General features: G+C 37.5%; 1 protein-coding gene across 6 annotated transcripts in view; it reads right to left on the reverse strand.

Annotated features, from left to right (window-relative positions):
* LOC124790718 (spermatogenesis-associated protein 6) overlaps positions 1-17870 on the reverse strand; it is a 166494-nt gene that overhangs the window by 7901 nt on the left and 140723 nt on the right. For 3 of the 6 annotated variants that reach the window (XM_047257810.1, XM_047257808.1, XM_047257806.1), the window contains exon 8: positions 10131-10223. In XM_047257810.1, the coding sequence (XP_047113766.1) occupies positions 10131-10223 (93 nt within the window). Of the gene's footprint in view, positions 1-10124; positions 10224-17870 lie in introns of all 6 variants that reach the window. The other 3 variants (XM_047257809.1, XM_047257807.1, XM_047257805.1) reach the window with 1 other exon arrangement.

The raw sequence follows: 17870 nt of genomic DNA on the forward strand, positions 1-17870 counted from the left end.
AACTGGGGAGAGATCTGGCAACTTTGCTAGGTAATGTAGGATTTGGCAAGCACAAAGACAAGTAGTAGCAACTCTTGCCACATGAAGGTGGGCACTACCTTGCTGAAGTGTAAACCCAGGATGGCTTGCTATGAAAGGCAACAAAGTGAGGTGTAGAATATCATTGACATGGCACTGTGCTATAAGGGGGCTGTGGATGATAACCAAAGGGGTCTTGCTATGAAGTGAAATGGCATGCTAGACTATCAGCCCTGGTTGTCAGGTTGTATGGCAGACAACAGTCACATTGGTAGCCCACCGCTCACTAGGGTGTCTATAGACACATCTTCAGCCTGAAATCTAATTGCCTGTAGTAGAATTTTCTTCCGTGATGAGTCCCATTTCCAACTGAGCTCCAATGACCAGTGATGACATATCTGGAGATGCCCTGGACAGTGGTGGGATCTGACTGTCGCCCACAATATGACCCGATAACCAGGAGTGATGGTCTGGGGTGCCATTTCTTTTCATAACAGGACCCCTTTGGTTGTCATCTATGGCACCCTTACAGCATAGCAGTGTGTTGACAATATTCTATGTTGCCCTTTTTGTTGCCCTTCATTGCAAGCCATCCTGGGCTTACATTTCAGCAAGATAATGCCTCCCTACACATGGAGAGAGTTTCTTCTGCTTGTCTTCATGCTTGCCGAACTCTGCCTTGGCCAATATGGTTCACTCCAAAATTGAGAATGCTTGGAGCATTAAGGGCAGGGCCCTCCACCCATTTCAGGATTTTGATTATCTAATGCATCAATTGGACAGAATTTGGGGTGATATCCCTCAGGAGAACATCCAACAACTCTATCAAACAATGCCACACTGAATAAGTGTTTGGATAAGGGCCTGAGGTGGACCAACATGTTTTTGGCTTGCTCAGTTTGAGAAAATTTTTCCTCAAATAAATCATCCAATTTTTCTGATACTATAATCATTTGTTTATTTGCACTCATACGTCATATCCATCAATTTTTGATCCTATTGAATAATTCCTTCATGGTGCAGTTTTTTCCCCTCTTAGAGAGTATATAAAAGATGTTTCCCAAGCAACAACAATTTCACTAAGCAAAGCACAAGTAGTATTCAGGAAAGAAATGAACAAATTTTTTAGGGCCGATTCCTAACCCTTGAGCAGGCATGCCTTTTTTCATAGCAGTAGCAGGTTATGGCATACTTTATACATGAGTAAAGAATAGATGTTTTTATGTTAAAAAGGTAAAGATGTAGGAACAAAATATCAGTTTAATTAAACAACAAAATAAACTTCCATTATGTGAACTAAAACCCTGTTTAATTAAACAATAATAAAATAAACTTTCATTACATCAATCTGGTGCTGTGTGCAAGTGTTACCCAATGGTAATGACTGACACGAAGCAATAAACAGTGCACTTGCATCAGATCCCAGCAAACCCCTTATTCATTAACCAATTATCTTATAGGCAACTGCTGCGTTGTGGTACTGTGCTGATAGCTCATGATCTGGGTCATTTTCTTGCATGGATTGTAAATTTTTGCTCTTCTAGTTCCCTGTTTATTTTATATTATTGCTGGTCACTTTGGCATATGACAACACAACTAATCACTGTGTTAACTGAAGCAATAATGAAGGAATATGTAAAGGTCTGCAACTGTAGAACAGCAATGTACACTTTATACATAGGCATACCCCCTTGAGGGTTAAAGTCAGCTGTGATAAGTGAAGGATCCTTGAGTCCAGTTATGCCAAGCACATTTATTCATTCATTGCTGAACATTTCACACCAGTCCCTTACATTTCTTTCAGTCATTACTGTATCACCATGTACTTCCTTCAGTTGGTGATACATTTCCGCGGGTTCAAATACCAGTGAAATCAAACATTTTTGACACCTACAGCCTCACAGTTGTCAGGGATTGCAACCTTGTTGGTGGAGGGGCACAATATAAATCAACCAGCCAGTCAGCTGGGACGTCTGCGTTAGCTTGCCAACTGGTATTAGGTGAGGGAAGTGAAGTGAAGTCCAAAGTGGTGCAACACCTATTCCAGATTGGATGGCTACTAAGGGAAGGAAGGTCTCTTTCAATGAAGTGAAGTCAACATTGATAGGGGAGCAAACCCTAATTACAAATCCAGCTTCTCAATGCTGAGGTTTGATCTAATGGTCCTGTATTTCAACCATTAGAAAAAGAAATGGGATGCAAAAGTTATCAACAGAACCTCAAATATGAAAGGATGTAACAGAATACAGAAATAGGCAATAAATGGACAATGATTACAATCATAGGGAATATACAGGGAATCACAACTACATCAAGAATATGTATGACATAGTTTACATTAAACAGTCAATCAAAGAACGCACAATAAAAGTTTGATTAACTAGCATCCACAAAACACTGAGACAAGACATTGGAGGAACCATTCAACCTTCAACACATGCCCTAGATCAATACTTTTTGGGCATTCTGATGACAACTGACTCATTAGATTTTATTATTGGCACTAAGACCTCACTGTCTTGCTGTGCTGGATAGAGACTTTATTATTGCCAAGGCAAAAGTCATGTGTTTGGACATCATCAAATCATGTACTGTCTGTTACATGACCACTGTGCAGGATGGGCAAGACAAGTGATATCGGTGGATCTTATAGCAACAAGATGAAAAGTGGCACATGCCTGGAACATATAGTCTTAGATATCGCGTCAGTATTGAACTTTACATATGCCTAAGTGCAGAGGTTTTAATGAGAGTACTTTGATTAGGCAAAACTGTATACATAATAAAAGAGAGAGGAGCAGAGTGATGATCAAACATGAAGTGAAGGTACTAAGAAGCGAATACCTATATAATACACAGACATTTCTTCAACATTCTGATATGATGATTACCAAATTTAACCCATTAATGAAGGAAATAGCTGCATGGTGTGGACTAACATTATGTAGTTACTTATGCAAGCAAGCTCCCTTGTGGGCAAAAATAATGTGTCAGCGAACGAATGCATTACACAAATCTAGACGTGACTATGTGAAATATACTGTCTGCCCTCAGAAGCCAGTGAGTGATGTCGTGCGTGCATATATGTGTGTGTGTGTGTGTGTGTGTGTGTGTGTGTGTGTGTGTGTGTGTGTGTGTGTGTGTGTGTTTTGTCTATTTTCAACAAAGGTCTTGTTGGCAGAAAGCTAACTTTCTGAAAGTCTTTTTGGTATGCGTATCTGCGACTCAGCATCTCCGCTATATTGTGTAGCAACTGTTGTTGTTGTTGTTGTGGTCTTCAGTCCTGAGACTGGTTTGATGCAGCGCTCCATGATACTCTATCCTGTGCAAGCTTCTTCATCTCCCAGTACCTACTGCAACCTACATCCTTCTGAATCTGCTTAGTGTATTCATCTCTTGGTCTCCCTCTTCGATTTTTACCCTCCACGCTGCCCTCCAATACTAAATTGATGATCCCTTGATGCCTCAGAATATGTCCTACCAACCGATCCCTTCTTCTGGTCAAGTTGTGCCACAAACTTCTCTTCTCCCCAATCCTATTCAATACTTTCTCATTAGTTATGTGATCTACCCATCTAATCTTCCCTTTTCATAATATTGTTACATTCCATTATTTGAAATGGGAATTTCTGAAATCCTGTACATAAGGATGTATCGTAAATTCATAATTATTATTTCACATTGTTCAGTTTTTCACATTGTTCAGTTCATTTTTAATGATGTTCTCTCTTCATTCCCACAACTACCCTTATCTCAGTGATTACATTTAATTCAGATACTGTAATTATTCAAACCATAAAAGTGTAAAAGTTTCTCATGGGTCACCTGGTTAAGTTTTATACATGTACACTATTGTACAATCTACGTTGATAAGGGAAGTCGTACCGCCCAAAATGACAACCTTTGACATTTTTACTTTTATGTAAATTATGAAAATATGGATGTTTATGCTTAATTTGGTGTTGGTTTTATTGAAATATTCGATTATTTGCTATTTTAAATAAATATTTGAAAATAATCATGCAATGACATTTCCAAGAATTTTGTTTTCCATCATTTAGCATAGTGGCATTTTTCTCTGGAACGATATAGCCTAAAAGGCTGTGGTTTCTTTTGCTTTGTAGAGAACTGTCCATTTCATAAATTGCCTACACTGGCAGTGCTTCGCAGTAAACTCTTTGAACTGTACATTTGTTTGTGTTTGACAACAACAGTTATCCACTAGCCGCGTTTTAGTTTCTGTGTTTCCTGTGATAGTTTTTGTCATGACTAAACCAAAAGGAGTGTTTAAAAAAATACAAAACAAGCAAAGAGATACTACAGATCAAATATAGCAGCAGTAAAAAGAGTAGTTAGTGCAAAAGGGTGTGAAAATTTGGTTGTAAATAGTGACAGTCCTTTTACTCCTCCGAGTGCTTCCAAGAAAAAACTGCTGGGTATAGAATACAACGCAGCTTCAGACAGTGAAACAAACTGCAATATCATTATTAATCTCCATATACTTATTTCAGCTTTGTGTGAAACAGTGTGTTGTTGAATATGTGGAGGGGAAATTGCAATTTCTGAAAAGCTATCTCAACACAATGGTCTGGTGTGCACTTTACAAATAATGTGTTTGAACTGTAAAAGCGAAAAGAGTTTCAAGACTTCAGAAGTAAGTGTAAAGAATGGACTTTTTGACAGTAATCTAAGATACTTCTATGGACTTAGATGCATAGGAAAAGGTCATTACGCTGGTAAGGTTCTTTGTGGCTTGCTGAACCTCCCTAGTCTACCTAAAAAATCTATTAAATACAACTCCATAGTAAGAAGTAGTGTCAAGGCATGTGCTATGGAGTCAATGACTACAGCAGCAGAGCAGGTGGCAGCAGAAAATGGTAGTTCTGACATAGCAATATCATTCGACAGATCCTGGCAAAAAAGAGGTTTCCAGTCAAAGAATTCATGTGCATCTGTTATCAGCATCGACAACGGGAAAGTGTTGGATGTTGATGTGTTGACCATGTACTGTCAGGGTTGTAGGCAAGCAGGCAAAAGTACTGAAAAGCAAACTAAGCATGAAATGAATTGTCAGAGAAACTATGAAGGAACTAGTGGAAGGATGGAGGTTGCTTCTGCTGTGAAAATGTTCCAACGTTCCCAGCATGACCGTGCTGTTCACTACATGAGTTTTCTTGGGGATGGAGACTCATGATCATATAAGGCAGTGGTGGAGGGTAAACCCTATGGTGATTTGTCAATTACAAAACTAGAGTGCATTAATCATGTGCAAAAGAGGATGGGCACGAGACTAAGTAGACTCAAACAGCAGTTGGGAAGTACCAAGTTATCTGATGGTCTAAGTATAAGACGTCGACTGACTGATAAACAAATTGATCAGATTACGCAATATTATGGTATGGCTATTAGAAGTAACAGAGATAATTTACACGGTATGAAGAGAGCTGTTTGGGCAATTTATTTTCACAAGCTGTCTACAGATGCTGAACCAATACACAACCTGTGTCCCACTGAATGGTGTAAATACTTGAAGGCAAAAGAGGAGGGTAAAGTAGACACTTTCTCACACGAAATTACTATACTAAATGCTGTTATGCTTGCCATGAAACCTGTGTTTCAGGATCTTGCCCAACCAGAGCTGTTGAAGAAATGCCTCAAAGGCAAAACACAAAATGCGAATGAATTATTTAACAATGTTGTGTGGTCAAGGATACCAAAAAAGGTGTTTGTTGGAAGGTCAGTCTTTGAACTTGGTGTTTTGGATATTGTTCTTACTTTTAATGATGGCTATTCTGGAAGACTACGGGTTTTGGAATATCTTGGCATTCATAAAGGTTACAACGCCACTAAAAGTGTGATGGACTTGGACCAACTGTGAATCATGAAGGCAGAGATTGAAACAAACAATATGTCAAAAGAAACCAGATCCAAGAGGAGGGCAGCACTGGGTGAGGAAGATGAAGGAGATGAGGACTACCATCCAGGAGGATTCTAACATATTTTTTATGTATTAGTTGGCTGTATATTAAAATTTTTCCTTAAATGCAATTTTCTTAACATGACATTTTTCTCAGAAGCTTCTGAATCTACATCAATGAATTATTTACCACATAACATAGATAGTACAATGATGTAGCTCTACTTTAGTATTTACTGTACCTAAAAACAAAGATGATGTGACTTACCAAACGAAAGCGCTGGCACGTCGATAGACACACAAACAAACACAAACATACACACACAATTCAAGCTTTCACAACAAACTGTTGCCTCATCAGAAAAGAGGGAAGGAGAGGGAAAGACGAAAGGATGTGGGTTTTAAGGGAGAGGGTAAGGAGTCATTCCAATCCCGGGAGCGGAAAGACTTACCTTAGGGGGAAAAAAGAACAGGTATACACTCGCACACACACTCATATCCATCCGCACATACACAGACACAAGCAGACATTTGTAAAGGCAAAGAGTTTGGGCAGAGATGTCAGTCGAGGTGGAAGTGCAGAGGAAAGATCCTTAGTATTTACTGTCATAGTTAAAATTCAAGAAATTAAAATTGTGAAAATTTGCACCCAAAAATTATATGTTTAGGGAAAAAATCGTAACTTTTTTTCCAGTTGTTACTTTAAAGTGATTGTTGAGCAATACAGTCACAAAACATGGGAGGACATGTGATAAAAACACCATATTTGTATACTCAACAGTTACTGAGAAAACGGGGCATTTATATAGTCAATTTAATATTGTCGAGATAGGGCGGTACGGCTCCCCTTAAAATGACTGTTTGGAAAGTCTTCTGACTGGGGCCACAGGAGAGAGAAGTGTGCTGACTACTTGCATATCTATAAAAGAGTGATATATAAGACAAACAAAAAAAACAGACTTTGTTCGGGTTGGCAGTAAGTGTTCTCATTTGAAGACTCTGTTTCAAAGTGAAGATGTTTCCAGAGACGCCTTTGTGTGATCTGAAAGTTTTGACAGAATAACAACAATGATCGTATCTGAACAAGGTGAAGGTGTCCCCCCCCCCCCCCCCCTCGCCCCCGGTGCAGATAATGCAGATTTTGCATCAATAGAGGAAGAATTAAATATCCTGAATCAGTCAACTACAGAGGTAGGTGTTATCCCATTAAGAAATCGTGGTCAGTGAAGTTGAGTCATAAGCTCTATGCATCAAGAAAGTGCAGAGAAATTACTACAGCTATGGATGAATACACTGCACCAAAACTGACCACACTCTTCAAGCTACAAATTTCATCTTCAGAAGAAAATGAACCAAAGTACTCTTGCACCTCCTGTCACGAATTTTTCACAAATATCAATTCAGCTGTTTGATGATGTGCATTCTACAGAGAAAAGGTGTAAGTTTTAAATATTATTCCAGAGACATTGTCAGAGAAAATAATTTTGAACCGCACTCCACCAGTATCAAATTATGTGGTAAACAAATCAAGAATGTGAGGTCTGTAAAAGGAGTCTTTTGAAGAGCAGATCCCTATTATGGTCATCCCGTAGGAACAGCTCAAGTTCAAATAGTGCAGTCATTTTATCTGGAAGCTAAATGGGACTGTTCTCGCCAGAGTGTCAACAAAAAAAGATGCTATAACTGTCACAGTTGAAGGTCAAAAAGCTGTGAAAGTGAAGAGGTACATGACTCACACTATTAAAGAAACTGTAACAGTTGAAGGTCAAAAAGCTGTGTAAGTGAAGAGGTGCATGACTCACAGTATTAAAGAAACTTTTGCAATTTATAGGAGCAACTATACAGCTTCACATATTGGAAGATCAAAATTTTATGCACTATGACCTAAGTGGGTAGTTCCAATTCACCTAGAGATGTCTGTTTATGTGTGTACTGCGCGAATTTTAAACTTTCTGTGGTAACTTTGAAGAAGTTACTCAAGCATATTGGTTGGGCATGTGAAGTTATTAGTAGTCTGTGATGTAAAGTGAGAGACTTGTTTGTTTCAAGAATGTGGTGACCGTCCCGAAAATGGAGGACTGACTTTACAGACACTTGGCCTGGAAGATATAGCAGATAGCTCTACAGAAATTACATATGCAACATGGGAGGAAAATAAATTAATTAAGAAAACTGTTGCCTTTGACAGTTTCATTGATGAACTTGGTAAATGGTCAGTGAAAGCAGTAACACACCAGCATATGAAGAGATTGCAACAGCACCACATTGCAGAAGTGAAAGGGTGTGTACAAGCTGAATAACCATGTTCAGTGCTTCACTGTGATTTTGCTGAGAACTGGTCTTTAATTCTCCCACAAGAAGTACAAGGGAGTAATGACCAGGTTTCAATTTTTACAGGAGTGACATATTTTCAAAAGAAGACCACAAGTGTTGCAGTTATAAGTGATGACACAGGACATGACTCAGCACATGCTTTGCTAGCAATATGAAAAATTCTTCAACTACAAACAGGAGCAGAGAACATCATCATATCTGATGGTGCTCCTAGTCATTATAAAAATTGTTACCAGCTGTTTCAATTGAGTAAGTCTATGTGCCAACTGACTGGATCATGGGAAGGGGCCTTGTGATAGTGTAGGAGACCTGCTGATGTACCATGCTACAAAACATAATCTGTCCAGGCTAAATACAGCTGCAATTCAGAATGCTGAGGATTTTACGAGAGTTGTGAAATCTCACACATCCACAGCCCTCATTCTTTTGTCCAAAGAGGAAATTGAAGAATTCTGTGATCAGAAAAAAGAAGAATGGTCCAAACAAACTACTCCTGTGAAACAAATTCAGAAGACACATTTTCGGACTCAAAGTGATGGGTGAACTCATATTGCATGGGTGAACTCATATTGCGTGCACTTTAAAGAGCAAGAGAGATGAAATTTCGTTCATTCTGCCAACACCTCAGAAACAGCAGGATAATACTCAGATTCACAACCTGAGAAGGGAGATGTTTGTGGCATGTGTGTATGACTGTGACTGGTGGATTGCAGAGATTATAGACACCAGTTATGAGTTAAACGAAATTGTAGTGAACTTTATGCTACCACATGAACCAGCTGTTGGATATAGGTTTCCAGCTGAAGGACAGCAACAATACCATCAGTGCTCACTTCCTGTTCACAATGTTTTGAAGATTGTAAGTGTTCCAGTTCCTATTGGTTCAACAGGAAGGCATGACTCTACATCAAAGGAAGATACTGAAGCAGTGGAACACATTTTTAGTTCATTGACTGGCTAATTTCAGTACACGGAAGTTGTATAAATTGAAACCTTCAAGTCTTCGGACTTTCACATACTTTTAGAACCATTTAAAATGCTTGAAAAATGAGTCTCTCACTCATCTTTCAAAACCAAAATTATGTTAAATAAGGCTAGGTTTTGATTTTTATAAGCCTGTTATGTGATAATGCAACCCAATAAAACAGGTTTTATTTATGACAAAAATTTCAGTTGTTTATAAAACCTGTTCAACCTAAAAGTGGAAGCTCTCATTTTCAGGGAATGTAGAGCTGTATGGTACTAATTAACAGAAAAAAAATCAAAATTTTATGGATTGGCCCTGTTAAAAAAAAAAAAATAAAATAAAAAAAAATAAATAAATAAATAAATCCATAAATTATAAAAAATTTTCAGAATGCTACAAGAAAAGGACTTTGACAGATAAATACAAATAGAGGTTTTCTCTATAATAATAAAGCCATTAACTTTAAAATAAAAAAAGCCCAACACAATGTCTAGAACTGTTCCAGAGATATAGCATTTTAAAATTTCTTCCAAAATCAGCATCTTCAAAATGGTATGCGGAGTGTGCATTTTAAAATTTCTTCCAAAATCAGCATCTTCAAAATGGTATGCGGAGTGTCATCTTTGGAGGACTATATCTCGGATCAGAAATTTTTTTGGAGAAAACAAAAAAATGTGTGTTCCTTACTTAGTCCTTCATTTTAACACATACTAAATTCAATGACATCCAACACTATGAAGGTAAGCACTAAACTGGTACACAGTACACTATTCTGATTTAAAAGAAATATTTAAGAAAGTAGTGAATGTGCACAAAGTCAATAATGCACAGGCAATTAAAATTGAAATTATCTTATATACTCTATGAACAGCAATGAGCAAGTCTTACCGTTACCATTATCATCTTCAAAAACTGAATTGTACTGGCTGCACATCAAGCAGGAACTAGTGTCATGTGGTTCAGGAACATTAACTGACCTTTCAGGATCTGTTACAGAAATTAAATTATTTTCTATTTACTTGCATAATATGTTCTATGTATGTATTTTGAAACAGTGCTCGTAAGTTAACGTACAACAGAGAAATAATAGTAAACTACCCAGCAGGAAAATTAATTATGACCTAGAGTATACAAAATGTTGAAACCAAGGAGAAGAAAGAACTAACTTCGTCACATAGTTAGGCCCAGTCATGTTCCAGTTCAAAGTAGAGTAACCACACAAATTGCCTTCATGGACACATGTGACAGCTTGCTATTACTCTCATCAATATACTGATAATGAAAACCAGAAAAAAATGACAGTGCTAAAAAGAAGGTGCCAGAATATGCCAACAGAATGTTACAACTGAATAGTAGTGTGAAAATTATGGATGCTGAGGGAATAACGATTATATTACGAAAAGGATAGATTGCTACTCACAACATAGAGGAGATGCTGATTTGCAGATGGACACAACAAAAAGACGGCTACACACATGATCTTTCAGCCCCAAAAGGCCTTCTTCTAAAGAAGACAACACACACACACACACACACACACACACACACACACACACACACACACACGACCACTGTCTCTGGCCACTGTGACCAGATCCAGTAGCCTCGGTGGCAAGAGACAGTGGTCATGTGTGTGTGAGCTACACTTGTATGAATGTGTGTGTGTTGTCTACTTTAGAAGAAGGCCTTTTTGCCAAAAACTAACGTGTTTAGCAGTCTTTTTCGTTATGCCTGCCTGCAACTCAACATCTCCTCTATACGGCGAGTAGCAATCTGTCCTTTTTATAATATTGCTGTTATTCCATCCTGGGTTTTCCATTGTTGGGTGCCGAGGGAAGTGTGATTATTTTTATCTGCCCAAAAAAACAAGAAGCAGGAAACAGCTTACAAAAAGTATTCCATTGACAATATGTATAAATAGGCTAGTTGGCAAAATGTCTATAGCAAAATAATACAGTAATTGTGAGAAAACTTTGTTGATTCTATCACACAGAACTGGACTTCGACGTGAGGTCAGAAATTGTCAGAGAATGATCCTATATGGTGACTTACATTTTAAAAGGTACCAGATAAAATGAATTATTACATATGAAGAACAAAACATTGTTACAAACATTAGATCCAAACAGTACTTAATATGTTGATTCCACATGGTTAGTAGTTTATTTAGATACACTCTGAACCTGCAAATATTATATACTGTGAATAAATGCCAATAAAGTTGCTATGTGCGAAAATATTATTTCCCACATATGTAATTTATTCTCTGCAATTTATATGTAACAGCACTCTGAGTGTATGCCATTGCTTGTGTGTCAACACAACAGTGCTGCTACCCCGGCAGAGACTTCAGTTTGCTAGTCCAGACAATACTTATGATGTGCTGAAACACAAGTGTATATGGCATAGTTAACAGACCCATTTATTAAGAAATACACACAAATCTCTGGATTTTGGATTTAAAGGGACAGATAGAAGAAAAACTTTCATAAAAATCAAGGGAAACACAGGCAAGAGGAACATGACACCATGATACTATAGATCCTGGAAGAAAGGCAAAGTTGCTTGAAAAACTCATGACAACTTGCATCATAAAAATATATTGAGGCAAACAGAATACCTTCCATGTTATCTTTATTGACGAAAATATACTATTGGAAGTGCTTGTAAAACTGCTTCAAACTATTAGTCAAAACGTCACTTTAATCAATCATAGCAGTAATGTCACACATCTTTGGATGTTGGTACAGCACTTCTACAAAATGTGTGTTCTTTAATATTCTCTTGGTGTCTGATAGTAATTTGCAGGTATCTCCATTAAAACAAAACACACACACACACACACACACACACACACACACACACACACACACACACACACACACACACAGAAAGAGAGGGGGGGGGGGGTTATTTGGTTATGTTATGGAGTGGGAGGAGTTGTCAAGCAGATAGGATTGATTTTATCATCTATTAAATACCTTAAATCACTGAGTTGGTAGTCAAACATTTTTATTGCTGAGTACCTTGCTCCTCTTTGTGTCACATGGAGGCTGAGGGATGGACAATGTAACTTATTTTGCCTAGTACTATACTTATGAACCTTACTATCAGTTTCCAATAGTCTATTTTGACAGCAAAATCCATAAGGGAGTAAATGTACTATGAGTCTGCTGTCAGTATATCAGACTCTTTAAAGAGCTGTCTACAAGAAGTTCTAGAGCAGACACCGCATACTATCCTTGTTACACATTTATGTGCAACAAACATGTTTTCCTCAATTATGAGATATCACGGAATGTGATTCCATAAGACATTATTGAAAGAAAACTGAAAAGTTAGTCAAATTTTTGATATTTCGTATCCAAAATCTGATATTATCTGTAATGTAAACATTTCAGAGTTTAGACATTTACGATCTGTAACATGTGAGTTCCAATTCATGCAGTATTTCTAATGGTGTGCTCAGGCGTTGTGCAGTACTGGATAGCATGTATTGTGTTTTATTTAAATTCAGTGACAATCCATTAACAAAGTACCAATTATTAACTTTTAAGACAATATTACTTACATATCCAAGTATTGAAGTTTCTTCATTATAATATTTGCACTGTTTGTGAAAACAATAATTTCTGCTTCTTGGACATATGACAAAAAATTACTGATATGTTGTCTGACAAAACAAATGCAGCACCAAAAAGACATGGTCAGATATCAATGTAACTTCGTACAAAACCACACCATCAGCGAGTAAGAGTAGTCACCAGAATACAGGCCTAGTAGGGTATATCAGCGGTGTGAACGGTGTCAGATGTTGAGTGATCACTGTAAATGGAGATGATGCTTGCACCTGTGAGACAGTGTTATCAGCACCTGACAGAGTTTGAACAGAGCTTCCTTTTGGCCTCCATTTGGTCAGCTGGACGAATCGCACAGCATCCCAATTTGTGGAGCATTTGTATGTAGCAGCTGCCTCACGTTGGACTGTATGGGAACATGAGGTAAGACATGCTCATCATCACGATTTCAGTCCACTACCTGTTACCATCACAAGGGAGGTTCTCTGTATTGTGCACCAAGCGTATCGTACCCGTCACACCTGCACCTGCCATCTGACAACAAGTAATGAACTCCTTGCAAAATTCTGTGCTATCGAGCACCATTGGTCAGAGACTAACACCCAACAGACAAGGAATTACTGTCCCATGTGTAGGCTGCTGTTAACACCACAACACAAACAACTGTATTTGGAGTGGCTCCATGATATGGACACATAGACTGATGCAGAATGGCACTGAAGTGCATTCAGTGATGAACCGCAGTTCTGCACTACCCTGGATGACCATTGTCAGTGAGTGTCGCTATGACCTGTGGTGAGATCTTATTCTTTCAGTGTTTTGGAGAGGCTCAGATGTGTTACTTTGGCATCATGGTGTGGGGAGCCATTGGGCATGGCTTCAGGTCATGGCTGGCAGTGACTGAGGAAACTCTGACAGTACAAGAGTACATCACGGACACCCCGCATCCTCATATCTTACATATCATGCCACTCTGTCTCATGGTGCAGTTTTTCAGCAGGACAGTGCTTTTACACATAAAACATCCCTCTATGAACTGTCTACGTGATACTGAAGTACTGCCAAGGCCAGCAAGATCCCCAGATCTCTCCCTGATAGAACGTATGAGATAGCTTATATGTCAACTCCACCCTAATGCCAGTACAGCAAGGACCAGTTACCAGAGTTGTGGGCCCAATTTCCTCTGGAGAGGATACAGTGGCTTTATGACACCAGTCTCAACAGAATCAGTGTATGTACTCAGGCCAGAGGGGGTGCAAAGTCATACTGGTACATGGGCTCATTGTGCCAGGTTATTTATACATTTAACTGATACTGTCACGGAAATGATATCACATACCCTCTTAACCTGTGGAATTTCATTTTGTTTCCTCCTCCCCTTTTGGATGCTTCCCTGGTTTTTTTTTTTTTTTGGTTAGGCAGTGTGTATAACAAGAATGAGAATGAATGCAATACTGTTGCCTGTGATATGCCTTTTTAGTAATTATTCCTCATTCCAGGGCGATGAGCCATGTTGGCACTTGAGGTGATAAAAAGGTGAGAAAGTGATCAATAAATAGATTTTTTGGCACAAATGAACTGTTTTCATTTTTGATAATCCCTATAAACATGACTGGTTAAAACCATAATAAATTTCTCTATTATGGTCCTGGATGTGGTATGGCAACTTTTATCTTCAAACAAATTTATTAATATAGGCAGTTACATTGGTCATGCGGTATTGGTAATTTGATATTGGTAATCATAATTCACAAAGAAAATCTACAATACATTTTTACAATTAATGACATTCAACACCTCAGTACTGGGAAAATAGCAACAAAATGTTTTTGGATTAGTGTTTCTTACGAATCTTAATAAAAAGTAATCATACTAGATTTTCTTGTACTTTAACTCTATGGATGTTGACTCTCTTTCTGAGATGTCCTGTTACTGGTAATGATCAATACCTTTGTTATCTACAGCTGGGTCATCTTTTTCAAACTATAGAATCTTCCATTAGTCTAATAAGTAATCTTGAAAGGCATCGAATGACATCATTTTTGCAGTCTTTAACATGTCACTGCACCTTTCACTCTTTATTATTTCTTTGGGATTCAAAAACCTAACACTTGTAAGGTACTTGATGAAAACGTCTTTCCCATCACGTTTACAAGTTGCACTGTAATGTCTTTGGCATTCTTTAGAAACCGTAACTTGCCACATTCTTCCAGTTTACTAATCTCTTTGGTCACTTGCTGCTAATAGTTAGTTGCTCAAGAGGGTGCAGATTATCCAATGTAAAAAGTTCATTATGAAGAACTTCAGAAATACTCTCAACTGTTCTCAAAGCAGAAACCTTCAAAACACAAGTCAAAAAGGTTTGAAGTATGTAGATGAAATTACAAAATGAAGTTCTACTTCCGTTTTTTACTTAAAAAACAAAAAAAAAACAAAAACAAAAAAAAGAGCATCCGCAATTTCTTTGTAGGATTTGGACTGAACACCAGCAGAATTCCTTTTTAGAGGTATATGCTTATGAAAGTAATACTGAACACCATCCCACTGTTCCGAAATCTTGTTTCCTGGAGATCCTAAAAAAAGCCACCTTATGGTTGAAAACCTAAAAAAATTGTGATTTGGAGTGCTAAACTTCTTCTGGACATCACTATGTACAACCTACACACTTTTTTTTATTGACATTAGGTCCACTTGACAGCAGCATAGGGCATTTCTTTATGGACAACTTGATTTCAGAAAGTGCTTCACATAATTTCTGATGTAACATTTCACCATTTTCTTTGCTGAAAAAGTAAGTTCTTAGGTGATGCATTGTTATGCAGTACCTACTCCCTGACCAAAATGTAATAGTTTTTTGTAATTCTTTTTTATGTTTAGCACTGGCAGTTTCACAAAACTCAGTGTGTAATATGATGAACATGCTTCTTCTAACATATGTTCCTGCAAATATGGTGCCAGTCCATGAGTCATTAGGTGTCTCATATTTTCTTAGACAAAGGTAAAAAATTTTCAGAGAACATCATCTTAAAAATGTTACACAAATATAATTTGATGGATCAACAGAGTATCTGAAATCAGTGATTTCACTGTCCAAGTCAATCCAATAGTGCTGGAACTAATCATTGGAACACGTCCCAAACTTGAAGGTTATGTCTGATCTGAAATTAGTAAATGAAACCCATGCAGTGCACATTCAATTTCAAAGTTCACTTACATTTTGTTGACACTAAGTGGTAAAAATTGTTTGAAAATCTTATCTCAAGATTAACAAAACAAGAATGTACAACCGCAAAATAAAAATATTTTGTTTTCACTAACTTTTCCCCCCACGCCGAGACTTTACTTTTCAAATTATCTGTCTTTTAAGCCAATCACTACAAATTATTTTCTCATTTCAGAAAGTTAATTTTCGAAATTGCACAGTGTATCACAGCAGCAGTTTTGTTACTACAAAAAAAGTTACAATCTGAAACAAAACTAGAAGCAGGTGCAGTAAAGGTATATTTGACACTAACAGCAGTAGTGCAAAACATAAAAAAACACTCCAAAATATAAAAAAGGAACAATCTATCTCAAATATTAGAAGCCGTTCAGGTCAGATTTTATCTTTCATCACAGGAGCATTCCAAAAAGTATACTGAATAAACAGGAACTTAAAAACAAATGTAAATAACCCCTTTTCTTCATAAAGGGGCAAAAAAAGGTTGAAAAAGGTGAGAAGAGGTGACAATGTTCAAAAAAGGTGATAGATAACTGACTCCTCAGCCTACCATTATGAAGATGCTGTTTCATTGTGTACACTCCAAGATTTTATTAATGCAGTGCTATGCATTCTTTTAGGTGGATAAGATGAAAATCAGTCACTAGTAATATTTCTGACACGAAAATATTAGCACTTCTGAAAAGAAATACTGTGGACGAAACAGACTAAGGCTTTTGAAAAGTCACCAATAACACCAATTGTGTGTCACTTAAATCTCAAACAACATGATTCATGAATTGAATAACAGAATGTTCTGTGGAGTGGCCCTTTTGAAATCCGAATTGAGACTAAGTATCTTATTTTGAGAGAGGTTTGTTATGGCACTGTTGCACATGATCTTTTCAGTAGCTTCAAGAAGCAAGGAAGGAAGGAAGAAGGAGTGAGACTGGTTGGTAATTATTAACATCTCTCTTACTGTGGTTCTTGCAAAGGGGTCCGTGAATAGTACAAGTTAGTCTGCTTGGAAATTTATGCAAAAAACGGGATTTTAGCACTTTACTTGAAATATTAACACTGCAGGAGATTTTAATTTTGAGGAAGTTAATCATGGTCTTAATGACTTGGTCAAAATATGGAGTCATTGTGATTTGCCTGTGTATATGTGACTTTGCTTCTTGCATGTATTCTATTGCTTTATCATTTGAACTGTCCATACCCATCTTCTGAGCTACCTTAGGAAGCAAGTAATGACTACATTGGTCGTTTTACTTAATAACAAAATCATCATCATATTTCTTAATAGATTTCCTGGTTTCTTTTTTATCTACTCCCCTTACATATTCAGTTTTATCATCTGAATTGTTAATTTCAGACATTATGTACAAGCTTTTTGATTTTCAATCACTTTAGTTAAGATAGCATAGTACTTCTTGTAATATGCAATCATTCCTACTTCTCTATTTGTCCTAACCATTTCAAACAACTTTCTTTATCTTGGATAATATTTCTTTTGTAATACAGGGGCTTTCAGTGTCTTATTCGTGTCATACTTTATTTTTTCCTTGGGAAAGCAGTTGATGGTTACTTGGGTGGTTTAAGGAAGGGGAGGGGAGGGGGAGGGGGGGGGGCAGAAGGGACCAAACTGCTTGGTCACCAGTCCCGCAGTTGATGGAAACGTGTATATACAGACATTAAATTTGGAAGTGACATCTGTCAGATTTTTTATACACACCTTCAGTCAGTTTTCTGTACGTGTGCCTTCAAACTTTTTGTTATCTGTTCATTAATTATTCTAACTTGGATAGATGTTTCATTGATTTCTTGTCATGTCTGATTTATATGTAAAATCACCAT

This window comes from Schistocerca piceifrons, chromosome 1 (assembly GCF_021461385.2).
Source record: "Schistocerca piceifrons isolate TAMUIC-IGC-003096 chromosome 1, iqSchPice1.1, whole genome shotgun sequence".
Taxonomy (NCBI): Eukaryota; Metazoa; Arthropoda; class Insecta; order Orthoptera; family Acrididae; genus Schistocerca; species Schistocerca piceifrons.